This window comes from Dipodomys ordii, unplaced genomic scaffold (genome assembly GCF_000151885.1).
Source record: "Dipodomys ordii isolate 6190 unplaced genomic scaffold, Dord_2.0 Scaffold3, whole genome shotgun sequence".
Classification (NCBI taxonomy): Eukaryota; Metazoa; Chordata; class Mammalia; order Rodentia; family Heteromyidae; genus Dipodomys; species Dipodomys ordii.
In genome coordinates, this window is record NW_012267219.1 from 25,924,909 (window position 1) to 25,940,855 (window position 15,947).

At 35.9% G+C, this 15,947-nt stretch overlaps 1 protein-coding gene across 2 annotated transcripts in view; it reads right to left on the reverse strand.

The window, feature by feature from the left end:
- The window catches only part of Dcn (decorin), a 27,877-nt gene extending 12,220 nt beyond the window's left edge, over positions 1-15,657 (reverse strand). The window contains exons 1-3 of one of the 2 annotated variants that reach the window (XM_013022950.1): positions 15,378-15,657; positions 11,400-11,676; positions 3,018-3,130 (exon numbers count right to left, since the gene is read on the reverse strand). In XM_013022950.1, coding sequence (XP_012878404.1) covers positions 3,018-3,130; positions 11,400-11,643 — 357 coding nt within the window. In that variant the 5' untranslated portion in view covers positions 11,644-11,676; positions 15,378-15,657. Of the gene's footprint in view, positions 1-3,017; positions 3,131-11,399; positions 11,677-12,409; positions 12,583-15,377 lie in introns of those variants that run through there. The other variant, XM_013022955.1, reaches the window with a different exon arrangement.
- Between the last annotated feature and the right edge of the window lie 290 nt (positions 15,658-15,947).

Here is a 15,947-nt window from a genome sequence, read left to right on the forward strand (position 1 = left end):
GCTGTAGCTCAAGTGGTAGAGCGCTCGCCTTGAGCTGAAGAGCTGAAGGACAGCACCCAGGCCCAGAGTTCAAGCCCCACGACTGACAAAAAAAAAAAAAAAAACAACTTTTAGCTTTAAGGTGGAGATGATAAATCAGTACATTGAGTATAGCATTTAGTTACATTCTATTGTTTTTTTAAAACTATTTGAGTTAGAATCTTTAATCCTTACTTGTGTTGTAAACTTAATTTCTTTTTTTTTTTTTGAGAGCTCAAGGGTACAGGAGCTTGAACTTTGGAACCTTCACTCTTGCTCAGCTTGCTTGCTATGGCTGGTGTGCTACTATTTGAACCATACCTCCAGCCAAAGTTTTTGCTAGTTAATCAGAAATATCTCTCTGACTTTTTCATCCTGCTTGATTTCAAAAATTGCTCCCCCAGGTCTCAGATTCCTGAATATCAAGGATTATGTGCATGAGCCACCAGCTCCTGGCTCACAAAATTTTAAGGAAAATGTTTGAATTAAAAAAAAAATCTAAACCAAATGCCAATGGCCCTTGCCTGTAATCCTAGCTTCCCAGAGGCTGAGATAAGAAGATTGTGATTCAAAACTAGCCAGGGCAGGAAAGCTCATGAGACTCTTATCTCCAATTAACCACCAAAAGCCAGACATGGAGTTGTGGCTTTCTTGGTAGAGCACTAGCCATGCAAAGATAAAGCTCGGGGACTATGCTAGTCACTGAGTTCAAGCCCCAGAACCTGCACCAAAAATATAAACAAACAAATAAATAAATAAATCTGGTATATAATTAATGGTTTTTTTTCTGAACCTGGTTTAGCCTGGTGCCTGTTCTTGGGGCTTTCAGGTTGTAGGCACTGTCCCTGAGCACCTTTTACTCAAGGCTAATGCTCTACCACTTTAAGCCAGCTCTACTTCTTTTTTTCTGGTGGTTACTTGGAGATAAGAATCTCAGGGACTTTCCTATTCAGACTGGCTTTGGTCTGTGATCCTCAGATCTCAGCCTCCTGAGTAGTAGGATTTCAGGCATGAACCACCAGCACCCAGTTATTTTATTGCATTATTGTTTGTGAACTAAATTTCTTATTCTATTATTTATCAGCCAGGTGGTTTATTTTTATTTATTTATTTATTTATTGTTGGTCGTGGGGCCTAAACTCTGGGTCTGGTCGCTGTCTCTCAGATCTTCAGCTGAAACCTCGTGCTCTACCACTTGAGCCACAACACCAATTTTGGTTTTTTCTGCTTATGTGATGCTAAGGAATTGAACCCAGGGTCTCATGCATGTGAGACAAGCACTCTACCTACCATTGAGCCACCTTTCCAGCCCCCAGGTGGTATATTTTATCTTCATATTTTACCATACATTGCTTATTTCATTATGCATTTCCTTAATTATTTTCTATAATTACTACAATAAACATAAAAGCAAACTACAAATGTATTTCTAAAATATTCATTATAAATAAAACTTATTTTCTGAAAATTTGATTGCTTTATAGTGAATTTTTTTTGTCCAAGATTAGGATTCTAACTTGGTATCTGACACTTGCCTTTGCTCATTGGCTTGTGCTCTACAACTTGAGCCATGCTTCCAACATCTATGGTGTAGTTTTAATGTTGAACAAAAACTACTTTTTTGAAATTTCCACTCATTAGGGCAAGTCTGTCATTCTTCAGTTGTAGGCAATAAATGAAATTGCTCTGCTCAACATGGCCCTTCAGATATATCACTAGTGACTCCTGTTCATTCACTTTAACCATCCAAGTCTTCATCACTTGTACTTAGCATGCATGACTTCTAGACACCTATCCCATGATGGTCTTTTGTATGGTCTCTAATGACACTCAAACCATGCTCTACCAAGGATCACACACATAGCATGTGTGACCCAGTGGAATACAGCCACAGGAAGATTTGCATAGCATAGCTTTTGAACATTGCTATATGGATTACATATACTAAAAGTACAACAATAATTATTCTATAGACATCCTATAGAGCAACTAGATTTAATAACAAACATCAGAGTAGCGCTGGTGCTCTGTGTGAACAGAAAATCCATTCACTTTTACAGAAAGTTGCTTTGGAATGCTTGACCTTATTAAATTGGATTGATCATTTGATCATTCTCTCTTTATTGCATGACCTTCCGCTTTGCCATTACATGTGCTCTTTGTCATTTTTGGATCTCCTGTACGTCTTGAAATGCTGACCTTGGCAACAGTTCTCTCAAGAATGTTGAACCATAAGAAATACTTTCAGGACATTTGGAGGAAGAATCACATCTCCTCAGGTCTCTAGTGACTAACAACTCTTAATTCCTTCAGGTCCCTGGGCCTTTTAGATCTGGATGCTGCAAAATGCATGTTGGTTCCCATACCCCTTGACAAAAAGCTCCTGCTCTAAAGTCTCCTCTACGATATGCTTCTGAGCATTCCATCTCTTCACTGATGAACTCCTGGCCAGCAAACAACATTACTGTCAGGCAGAGATAAGTGGAAACACCACTAAGGTATGCATCTATGTGTCTTTGTGTGCATAGATGTGACTAGAATTGTATTAACTAAGCAATATGTGGCTTTTAAATCCTGTTTTTCTTGGTGCCAAGAGAATTTAGGAAATAATTATTTGAGAATGTAGAAGATCATTCACACCCTTCTTAGAGAATGAAATTAAACAAAGGAAAAAATACTAAGATTAATATATTTTGTAATTCATCCCAGTGTCTCAGTACAATCTGATTGAGAAATGCATCTATTTTATGGGTAAAAACATAGAAGGGGATTAAAATATGAAGATCTTTTGAAGTAGGTAATGAAGACCTGTGGAGGAGCAGCAGGAATATTGGACAGAGTTTTAGTGGCTAATTAATATGATGTTCTGTTTAACCATCCTAAGAAGAGAATTTAATACACATTTGTGTGCTGCTTTGCCACAAGTACTCTTGGGTTTACTTCAGCTTTGAGTTGAAAAATGTTTGTTATAAATAAATGAATAAATTAATAGTTCTTACATGAAGGTTCTTGAGGTTCTTAAAGTCCCCATCTTTGATTTCGGTTATTTTGTTGTTTTGCAGATCCAGTAGTGTTGTGTCTGGGGGAAGATCTCTGGGCACTGAGTCCAAACCTAGCATAAACATAAAAGGAATGAAAATTCAGTTACAAAGAATGCATGACTTAAGAATCACAAAGGACTTTTATTCTTATTTGAGGGTCTGAGAGTTTTTTTAATAAGTTCATAAATTGTTAGGCACCTGGGTTGATTTGACAACATAGCTATTGTGAATAAAAGGGCGATAATTAGGAATATATATTTGTCTCTTGTATGTTGATATATAATCCTTCAGCTACTTTCTCAAGAATGATATGCTAGGTCTTAAAGTAAGTAACCAGTCTTAAAGTAAGACTGGTTTGGATGTTTTGCTTTTCTTTTCTTTCCTTTCTCTTCGTTTCTTTTCTTTCTAGATCCTCTATATAGTGTTTTTAGAACCTCTATAAAGCAATTTGGTAGTTGCTCTGAACTTTATTTGCTAAATGATGGGAATATAATAGTAACAAATATAGGTTACCCAGGAATATAATTCATGGAAAATACCATTTAATCTAGAGTTTTCAATCAAAAGTAAAATTTCAACGAAACATAATAACTTCTATGTTGAAAAAGTACTGTTCCAAGCTGGGCACCAGTGGCTCACACCTGTAATCCTAGCTACTCAGGAGGCTGAGATCTGAGGATCACGGTTCAAAGCTAGCTCGGGCAGAAAAGTCCATGAGACTCTGATCTCCAATAAACCACTAGAAAACCAGAACTGGTGCTGTGGCTCAAGAGGTTGAGCACTCAACTTGAGCTGAAGAGCTCAGGGACAGCACCCAGGCCCCAGAGTTCAAGCCCCACAACAGACAAAAAAAAAAAAAAAAGAACTGTTCCACATTTTTTTCAGTAAGCATCTACCCATGTACTAAATAGTAATCATACTTCAACTTCCTCTATCTTTTACTAAATTTTTTTAAAATATCTAAAAGAGCTTATTTCAGATTTCTGGTTTACAAATCTTTGCTCTAATGACAATGGAGAAAATATTATTTAATGGTTACTATCTCTATTTTAGTATCAGAATACAGGTGATTTTGAATTCACATCTATATGCTACATAAATGTCGAACTCATTACAGAAATGGTTTCCATAGAAATAGCAAGAGTGAAGCATTGTCAGCAGTAAACAGTAAACCACCAGAACAGCTACCTCGTAGGAGGATATTTAATGGCACTATACAATCATAATTACTGCCATTTTCAGAAATGTCAATTTACTAATTGAATTCAATTAGAGGGAGAAGACTTCTGCCAAATCTTTGAAAATTAATGTTATTCCAACCAAGACATAATTTCCTTTCATTTGGAATGGTCACTACCCACGTCTCATTATTAGTTTTCTTTTTTAGTCTTAATTTTCATTTATGCTTACTTGTATTCACTGGTAAACTTAAATTCTGGTTACATTCTTAACATTTCTTCAGTGTCAAGTGGCAAAGAAAATTTCAGCTATGGAAGGTAAGAAAGAGGCGTTTGAATGGATGACAATTTTGATCATATTGTCATCCTATAACTTTATAATGATAAAAATTCCTTAAGGTGAACGACATACCTTCTTTCAGAAGACTTAACATGAAAATACCATCTTCAGATTTGTGATTTTTGCAGTTGAATTCTTGGAGGACTATTTGAATGATTAAAATTATATTCTATTACATGCTCTGAAGCAAGAATAAATACTTATACCTTTGAGCAATTTCATATACTGACAACTTATTACTGATAATGTATCTTTATATAGTTTTAAGGATAATTTTTAGAATTTAAAATGTTATCTATTTCTCAATAACCTGATATGTCAAGTAGGCAGTACAATGATTTCCTGTTATGAGATAATTTTGTAGGAAAGGTTTACTGATAAGTCCTTCTGGCTAAGAGTGACAAATGGTCCTAGAAGGAACATTCCTGGCTTCTAGTATGATCTTCTTTGCTGTCTTACCTTTTGGTATCCCCAGAAGAATTGTTATGACATCATACCTCTTAAATGTTACATATTTTAAAACTTAGACAAGACATTGGGCTGTTAACTAGCATCTTAAAAGCTAAAGGCAGCTGGGCACTGGTGGCTCACACTGTCAAGAGGCTGAGATCTGAGGATCACCATTCAAAGCCAATCTGGATAGGAGATTCTCATCTCCAGTTAGACACCAAAAAGCCAGAAGTAGAGCTGTGGCTCAAGTACCAGCCATAAGTGAAAAGAGTTAAGGGATAGCACCCAGGCCCTAAGTTCAAACCCCAGAACTGGACCAAAGAATGAATGAATGAATAAAAAATTAAATAAATAAATGCAAACTATAATGGCACATTTCCCCATTAATGAGTTCTTAGAATGTGACAGAGAGAAGGATCTATAAATATCAGCTAGTCTATGATTCCAGGCAGGCTCTATAATGAAGATATATATCAGTTTCTGTCAACAGGTAATCTGGTTAGATTTGATTTAAAATGGCACACAACACACATACACACTTTTGTGTGTCCACATTTATGAGACCATCCCACTTCTTTTCCTACTTTTAAATGCATTTTCTTTTAAATAAGATTTTGTAGCAAATAGCAGGTTGCTGTCATTTTTTTAGAACTGTTTTTTAAGCTTATTAAGAAATGAACTTGTTCAACATTGTAACATACTTACATGCCCCAGAAATCAGGGAACTCCTGAGCTAATCCTAATCCTCTTTTAGCACAAGTAAACACAAAGCACAAGAAGTTACATGGCTCACTATATTGTCTCATGGCTACCAAAGCTAGCCTTTGCATATACTATGTTCAGTTCTAGCCATTTATTTTGTTCATACAATGTATGTTTTATGGGAAACCCCACCCAGTAATTTCCTCCTACTTTTATTCTAACAATACTTTGAAGCTTACTCAGTTACCCCCTATTCTCTATAAACAACCATCCCTGCACCTTAGATAACAGTGATCTCCTACTGCCAAACCCATTAGAAAATACACACTCGCAAGCTTGATAAACCACCCTATATTTTCAGTGGTTTGTTTGTTAGTTCCTGCAAGATCAGGGTAAGCAGAGATGATTGATTTCCATCAAGTATTTCTCTCTCTGTTTTGCATACTGGTATGTTTGTGGTTGATTCATTGAAAAAAGAAATCACACAGCCTTATTATCCAATGTTAAAACATTTAGAGATTTGTATTAAAAATCTCTCCAATCTCTCCTTTTATTGGACATACTTTCCTCAAAAACATTATATTTGATCTGAGCTCCAGTGGATAATGCCTTGAATCCTAGATACTCAAAAGAGGCTGAGATCAGAGGATCACGGTTCAAAGCCAGCCCATACAGGAAAGTCTGTAAGCCTCTTATCTCCAGTGAACCACTAGCAAAAACTGGAAGTGGTGTTATAGCTCAAAGCAGGAAAGCACTAATATTGAGCAAAAATGCTCAGAAACAGCACTTTAGGCCCTGAGTTCAATACCCATGAACAACAGAAAAAAATTTTTTGTCAAATTATGTAAAAGGAACTTACTTTTCTTTAAAATACAATTATTAAAGTAAATAAAACTCTAAGATGTTACTGGAAAATTATTTCTGCTTTTCATTTTGGAAAGGTACTTTTTTCTTCTTTCTGATTGCTCCAGTGATGACCATCATTGTTCTACTCGCTAATGTCATCAATCTGGTAAATATCTTGTTGAAAGAGGCCAGAGTGTCCTGAGTCATGAAACATCATGGTTTTTTGGTTTTGTTTTTTGGTGTTTTGGGTTTTTTTTGCTATGTGGCCTGAGCCTAAATTCAAAGATTTATTTTTGTTGATTTCAAACAAATTATACTTTTGCAATTCAAACTTCAATTTAATAAATGTGACAACAGTGATACAATTACTTCAGCTTTTGGTATATCACCAAGATCACATTTAGGATTCTTAGCTCCAACAAATGCTCCTATTTTAGGCAGGGTGTTTTCTTTTTTTCCTTTTCCTCTTAAAAATGGCAAATTGGAATGTAATATTAGTTAGAAAAGGCTTCAGAAACAGAAGACTCCCCTCCTACTTCTATTCTTTTTCCATCTATCCTTAAGACCCCACCAAACAGAAGACATTTTTCTGAATAGAAAGCGTACAAAGACACATTACCACCGTATTTCCTTCTGGTAAAGAAAAGAGCTTTATGAAGAGGTAATTAAAATATACTACATAATTATAAATATAATATAAAATAATAATCTGTAATTGATTATTATAGAGTCATCAAGGCAACTGCAGATTAAATATAAAGCTCAAAACCAGCAGAAATTTTTTCCAGAGTCTGCAGGTTGAATTAGGTAAAACTAAATCTTAGATGTTGTAGTTCCTGTTGGCTTTCCTCCTTTTATTGATGGGATTGCATAATGCCTTAATTTCTTTATTCTTTTTTAATGTTTGAGGCCATATATAATCTCCTTGCAATTCTTGTGAAGAGAAAAGTTGAAAGGGTCTACTGTTTTCCACTTCTTCCCAGGGAATTGCTGTCTGGCTAACCTATTTCTATCACGTCCTCTGGAGCCAGGATGTTCCAAAGGAGAATGGATCACAGCTGCAGTATCAGGAAGTGCCTTGATCCCACACAGCTGCCTCACTCTCCCTGCTGGGGCCAGGGAGGGAACTTGGGCTATGTCTATGTTCAGGCATCATTAACCCCTTCAAATCCAGAGTCTTGGTTATCTGGTCACATCTGATCAATACTCTTATTTCACCTCAGGACTGCACATTCTTGGCTTCTACCCAGTGATATGGACTTAGTCTGTGCACAGCCTCTTTAGTATGTTTTGCATAAATTCTTCCAGTGCATCTGAAACTCTCCATCCAGGACAACACATGTCCCCATTGCTACAGAGTCTAGACTTAAATTACAACTGGGTTCCTAGCACTCTGTCCTCCCCTCTACAAAACAGGCCAGATTTATCTTTCAAAATTAATTTAACTTCAACTTAATTCTTTTATTAAAGAGTAAGATAAATCCCTGATCATCCCAGGAGAAAGCAAGATTTGGAGGCTTCAAAGTTAAAAGTAGTAAAGGGCAAAGTTGGCCTTGAGATCAGAGGCATTCATCAGCCTAACCTAAGTTCTCTCCATGAGTGAATGATTTTAAATGTATTTCGATTCTTTTCAAACTTGATTTTGGAAATATATTTAATGATGATACTTTAGATTGGAAAATAGAGAAAAAGATATTGTAATAGGTATTTGACTTCGGTGGGGGCCTGATCTATATTACAAAAATGACTTTCTAAAAGGTGAAAGTCATTATTGAAGTACACTGCCTGGTGACAGTTGATTCCAGGATGACTGATTGAACCAGAGTACAGAAGTAGGAGATAGAAAATGCTGCCCTTCAAGATATCCAGCACAGAAAACAGAATAGCTAATCAAGATCAACATTTGAATATTTGATGAGTGAGTTACATTTGTCCATGGATGGATACTTTCTGTTTGTTGTTTCCTTGTCTTGGCTTTAGTGAATGGTGCTACGGTGTGGTAGTTCTAGTTTTGTTTTGTTTTGCCAGTCCTGGGGTTTGAACTCAGGGCCTGAGTGCTGTTCTTGGGCTCTTTTGTGAAAGCTAGCCCTTACCACTTGAGCCACAGCTCTACTGCTAGCTTTTTAGTGTTTAATTGGAGATAAAAGTCAAACAGATTTTCCTGATCTGGCTGGCTTTGAACCATGACCCTCATATCTCAGCCTCCAGAGGAGTGAGGGTTATAGGTATGAGCCACTGGTGATGGGCTGGTAATTTTATTTTTAAGTGTCTGAGGACCCCACCCCCCCGCATATTGTTTCCCAGGCTGAGTGTACTAATATTCCCAGTAACAGCATGCAAGCTATCCTTTTCCTCACATCTTTTCCAACACTTACTATCATTACGTTTTTTGGTGTGCTAGTACTGGGGTTTGTACTCTGATCGTTACACTCTGATATGCTGTTTTATTTCCTTTCCTCACAGCTGTAATCCTATTTGTCTAATGTGCATCAACTGAAGAATGTGTACAGAAAACAATGCACACACACACACACACACACACACACACACACACACACACACACACACACACCCCAAAATACTAAGTCTTTAATAGGATTGAAATCCTGTTGAGTGCAGCAAGAAGAATGAACTGGAGATCACAATGTTCAGAGAAACAAGTGAGGCACAGAGAAACAAGTAATACATATTTTCACTCTTAAGTGGTTTTTATAGAATTTGATTTCAGGGAACTTGAGGGTAGAATAGTAGTTATTAGAGGATGCAGAGAGTGGGAAGGGTAGGTAAGGTTCGACTAATGGATCCTAAATTACAGTTTGATAGGGATAAGAATTTGTACTCTTGCACTTTAGATTGACTATAAATTTAAAAAACCAGTATAATGTAGATTTAAAAAGCTAGAAGAAAAGATGTTTGAGGAATCTGGGCCATGCCTCAAATATTTTTCTTTAATTATTTTTAAAATACAGCCTTACACTTTTGTCCAGGGAGGATATTGGACAAATATCTTCCTTTCCTTGTATTCTACATAACTGGGAAAACAGGTGTGTGCCACCATGCTAAATTGAATTCTTTGAGATGGGCTCTCATTAACTATTTCTACCAACTACCCTCTAACCACAGGCATCTTGAGCTCTACCTTCTATGCATCTGAAAGCAAAATTTACCTTGCATAGAATTCTTCAGAACCTGGTCATTTTAGCAACTTTAGAAAAATTCTCCCTGTGTTACATACAGCAAATAGTGTTTCTTTGATTACTTTTCAACCCCTTTATTCATTTGTCCAAGAAAAGAATCCAGGTCATCTATAGATACTTATAAATTTTTCCGTAGAATTTGATAGTAATTCAGTCTCCCTACCGCTGAATAGATGATTCTAGAAGAGATGATAAACAATACAAGAACAAAAGATTGACAAGAACAGGTACCATCTTTGTCTTTCTCATCTACTTCTCCCCAGTGTTATGGGCTCTTGTTATATTTTCTGACTCAATGAATGAATTACTGAATCAATGAACCTAGTGGGAGTAGTCTATATAGCCTTTTGAAAGCCATAATACCCAATGTTGATTGGGGTTTTTAATTCAATTAAAGAAACAATATCCACTCCCTGATAATCACGAGGCAAAAGCAGTAAAATCATATTCCCAGACAAAGTATGAGAAAAACAAACTAAAAGTGTAATTTTAGTGGTAGAGTTCTTGCCCAGCAAGTATGAGGACCTCAGTTCAATCTTTAGTAATGCCAAAAAGGTATTGGGGTGCTTTACTTGTTACTATTGAATATGCCTTTTATCAGTGGCTCTGTGTAGTTTATTCGCTTTTTAGAAATTGCTGGTACTTTTGTCACCTGCAAAGTATTACTAACAACCATGTCCTGAGTAAATACAGGATCATGAGAGAAGTGTCATATATTCTGTGGAATCTCTTTCATACTAAAATACACATGGCACCATCATCCTGTGAAAACTTTGTTTTCCATTGCAGCCAGAAAATATACCAAAGGAAAGAAGGAATGTGAATTAGCAGTTCTGTAAACTGAGTTCATTTCTAAACTTAGTTTGGCTCTTCAAAAGTTTCTGGAGATTTATCTCTTACGCATGTTGCTCTTAAAAATTCCAGGCCAAATTTTTCTTTAAAATGATAAATCAAACTATCTTTAGGGCATTAGACAAAAGATACATGTTCCAGATTATATTGAATATTTACACTGTCCTTTGGTTATAAACATTTCCTTTGAAATGTTATAAACAGATAGATTATACAATGTCAAAGATAAAGACAAATTTAAGACCCAGAAATGAAAGCTATGTCTTTGTGCTTGGAAAATAAGTGTGTGTTGTAAAATCTACCTTGTTTTGCTTCTGATAGCTGGATTCTTTATGAATTAGTAATATTCAAACTCCTCTCTCTGGGACATGTCAAGAATAGGGAGATTGTCCAGGTTTTTCTTAAGAGCTAAGGTTTCATGAAATTACACTATAAAATTTAAGTGAACAATTACTCTGGGAACAGAACATAAGTCATTATTTTGTTCCAAATTTTATTTTGTAAAAGGGGCCATGAAACTCTGGGAGGAACAAAAAAGAATATAAAAATGATTTGTGAATGTCGAGCATGGCTTTAGAAAACAGATAAGGGTAGGAACAAAGATTGTGTGTGTCTTAACCCTCTAAGCCTCTTCTCTTTCCATGCTACCCTGATTCCTTTACTTCTCATTAGGTGGCACTGTCTCTTGCTTTTGAAACTGAAATGCCAAATTCTCTGCAGCCACTGGCAGGACTAAGGTAAACAAGTTGGCAATGCAAACCTGCATTCTACTTACCCAAATCAGAACATTGTACCACCCGAAGGTGGCATTGACAGCGGAAGGGACATATGGGTCCCAGGGCCTCCAGTTCTGGTAGCTCATGAAAGATCTCAGGAACTCGCTCAGGAACTCGCTCAGGAACTTCTGGTTCTAGCCCAGAAGCCTCATCTTCCAGCATAAAGTCAAATAAGCCTTTCTGTTGGAATGGTCCGGCCCAGGAAACTTGTGCAAGCAGGAGGAAGATGAGAGTTGCCTTCATGATTTATCTCATAGATTTTCACAACCTGAAAACCTAGGAAACAAGTCAAAGGTTTAGGAAGAGCAGTGTTTTCCTGGGCAAATGGCATTTCTTCTATAATTTCCCAGAGAAGAGTGAGCCATGAGAACTGTGTACGAAATATCATTGATTACGAGGAAATTGAGTATTAAAAATAAGTTTGAAAACTGATAAGGAAACTGTGGTCACGCTTGCACAACCATTTATTTACAAAAACAAATCTGAATATTATTAAGTCCATCTGTATGAATGCAGGGTCTGACCTAAGATCATATACTCTGTCCTCTCATCATCTGCAAGGTTTATAAAATAATAATTTTGTTGTTCACTCAACGCAGTTATGCTACAGACAAATAAAATATTGGCTGTACACAGGACCAATTTCCAACTCCTTCCTATAAACATCATTGCAAGCCAAGCTCATCTGTCCATCCTATCTCTATAGATCTAGCCCTGCTCATCAGTCTTTGAACTATTTCATCTACTCCAGCTCGTCTTCCACTCCACTGCACAAGTCCCTTCTAAGAACAATTAAACTTGACCTCATTAAATTCTACAGCCAACCATTTGCTAACATCTCCTGGCTTTTAATGGTATCCATGTTCACGAAGGTCCTTGGTAAGACGACTCATCATTTGTTGCCAACAGATACTTCTAGCTACATTTGCATTTGTGAAGACCATTTTGTGTCTACTCCAGGCCTCACTTCAGTCCTGCATCCTATCCACCTTGCTATTTAGATACCTACCTTCAATGAAAGTTGGAAAGATTAAATGAGATACTGGGAGTCCCTGCTGTATTCCCTGTTTCATCCAGCAGGATGCTGCTCTCTCTCTCTTCTGTCCTTCCAGCACACACTGCTCTTTAACCTCTTTTAAAGAACTTATCACATTATATTGCAATTTGTTTTGTGTGCTTGCTCTGTCCCTGCATGGTGATCTACTCCTTCGGGGCGTGTCTTTTATTCCTTGTCCTGTCCGGGGCCTTGCACAATATTTCAAACACAAATGACTCAATTGAGCATCAGCTTATTAATAATATAATTGATTCCATTGGTACTAAGGAATAAATTTGTCAGACTTCTTAAATCATGAAAAATGTGGGGTTTTTTTCATGAGTGAATTTCTAGTATAAAAAATTATCAGATGAAGACACCAACTTGGTATAAGAAAAAAAAAATCATCAAATGAAAACTTGAACTTGGTATGAGAAAAAAAATCACCTCTACAAATGCAACTGTTGGCTAGAATCCCAATTCATTATTTTTAATGAGTGAATAAATATGCACAGAAGTCTTGATTTTTAAGTTATTTGGTTTACTAATAAGATTATTTAATTTTGTTAAAAGGTATACTTTTGGAAAATCTATAAAACATTAATTTATACATTAATTCAATAAACACATACTCACACATGCGTTAACATGACTGAGGTGAACTAAAGAACTATAAGTAATAACTATGAATAACAAAAAATAGTTGATTTTATAAAGAAGAAGGAGTCTGGGTATGACATGACATATTTTAAAATTCCTTTGAAACTCTTCTAAGTATGCCAAAGATATATTGTAGTGGTTGCCTTAGTTTTGTAGTCACCACTTTAAATGACACATTAATAAGAAACTGTATTGAAGCTGCATATTTGTTAGTAAAATTTAACAAACTGTTTTGGGTCATGTCATTCAAAAGTACCATATGCAAACCAGGAAGAAAAAAGAACTTTTCATGGATAACCTGAATTAATCTTCTAGATGATTCTGCCAGATCAACTAGAGGAAACAAACACTTTTCACTTAGGAAAATTACAACTTCATTTTAGGTTATGTTTATATCTTTAATACTGAAGTATGTCCAAGGCAGTACTTTTTTGTAGCTTTTCATTTTTAAAATAGGAAAAATCATTCACATTTCCTCTCTACGTTTGACATCAATTCTTTTCTCTGGGACACCATTCTAACTCAGTTAGTTATGGAGTTCCTCTTTAAGAGTGGAGTATTGTTTTGGCAGTATGGTTCCTTGAGGTTCTTCTTTAGGGGAGGTTTGCTGTCTGGTTCACATTAAAATGCAATGTTTACCACACATTTTCTAGCCTTGCATATTTAATATCTTACAATTTTAGAAGAAATATGGAGTAAAGTAATTGCAGCTTTAATAAATAGCAATGAGAGTTAATGCAGATGTCTCTAATCTTCTCTCCAGCATAGAAAATGCCTGCTGGTTTCACTACTGAACATTAATTAGCTCAGAGAAAACAGATGAATGTGTACATTTGTTTACTCGTGTTGAAATGGGCAAGTTCTCTGCACCATATTCTTTTCCTTGAAGCTGAATACATCCAGAGAGCTTATAACTTCAATGACTTTTTGTTATGATGTTCATTTAGGGGCATGTGTGTGTGTGTATGTGTGTGTGCATTGTAACCTCAAGGGAAGAGTGCTGTAGCTAGAAACGTCATGTAAATTCTTCCATGAAATACTTGTTTTAACTGAGTGTCATGATACTTGTATGCCAAGCCTACTAAAGTAATTAATGTGCACTGTTTATATTTATGATTTCTTTGATCATTTCCTTTCTTCCTTAAAAAATCATAAAAATAAACAGAAAACAGCAGTAGTCCATACAACTTGCAATAAGATTCTCATTTTGATGATTCACTTTTTATAGCTCACCTAAACTCTTTAAGTACCTCAAAATACATATAAATTCACAATTCCACAAGGTTGGCTAGTTGTTGTGCTTTAAATTTGCTTTATCAAATATAATATTTGGTGACTCCCAAATTTAATTAACTATATCATTCAGATCAACATTTATCTAGAGGTATTCATACCTTTGATATAGCTTTTAGAGTAATGTTTTAACCCTTATAAGTGAATCTGTAAATGCAGAACAAAATTAAAATCTCACAGCTCTAGAAAATAAATAATAAAAGCAGCATTCATTCATAAATAGGGAAAAATATAAAAATGTTTGGCTTTTTTTTCTTACTACATTACTGGTAAATACAGCAAGGGGAAGAAAAAGCCACAGATATTTACATTTCTGGGAGCCATTTAACCCTATTTTAAAGTTACAAAAACATTAGCTCACATTTTTATTTCATACGTAATAATATCTTTTAAAACTTCACATGCACTGAAAATACTGACTGAATGCTTATTTGTTTTTAAGATACAACTACAAGAATATCTCAGGTCTTCAATAAATGTTTTCAGTGTTTCTTTTGTCCTCTCATAATAACTTCCATTCATTTCTGGGGTTGTACAAAAACAAATTAGGTCTCTACAACTACAGAATTCACTTCCCTGAGGTTTTAAAAGTTTTTAAATTATGCAGGAACAGAGTAGGAGAATAAGCATTTAAATATCCAACATTAGATTAGAATAGTTTTCCCATGAACAGCCAACAGTCTCATCAGTACAAATACATAAACATGAATGTACATAGTTACTGTGTTACAAAGTTACAAAGTTGTGTTTTTTAAACAAACATCTTTGTAAGAACAGAAGAAAAAGCATAAAAACAATGCATCCAACCCTTTTCCCAAACACTTCTGCTTTCAAGTACTCTTTGCTCAAAATATTGCATAAAGATTAATAAAAGTTTAGCACAAATTTTCTTTTCTTTTTTTCTCACCAAATATTTTCTTTTGCTAACCACTTGACCCAAGTTTTATTAGTCTGTAGCAGAGTTCAGGACAATTATTGAAAGCCATACCTTTTCAATCCGGGTATTTGCCACAGGAACTCTCAAAGAAGAGATGTAATTACACTAAATATTCAGCCCAGCCAGAGTTTGCAGGTGTGGAAAGAAGGAGGAGGAGGAGGAGGGTGAGGAGGAGGAGGAGGGGGTAGATGCTCCTCTGTGGCTGTCACTAGGTTGAAAATCTCCTGCTTCTACTCCATAGCACAGTTAAAAAATAAGGTTTCCCTCAATGAACACAATCCGGCTGACACCCACATTAGATCATATGGTAATGATATGTCTCTTGTAGTGTAGCCAGAAACTTTATCGGTTCCCTCTCTCCTCTCTCTCTCTCTCTCTCTCTCTCTCTCTCCTCTCTCTCTCTTTCTCTCTCCTCTCTCTCTCTCTTTCCTCTCTCTCTCTCTCTCCTCTCTCTCTCTTTTCACACACACACATGCTTTATTCTTTTTGCATCTGTTTAAGATTTGAAAACTTTTTTGGAGCACCTTAAATTGAAATTTGTGTTATTGTCCATTCTTTCTTCACAAGACTGTAACTAAAGAGTGCCCCACCCCCCCCAGCCCCACCTCAATCCATTATCCA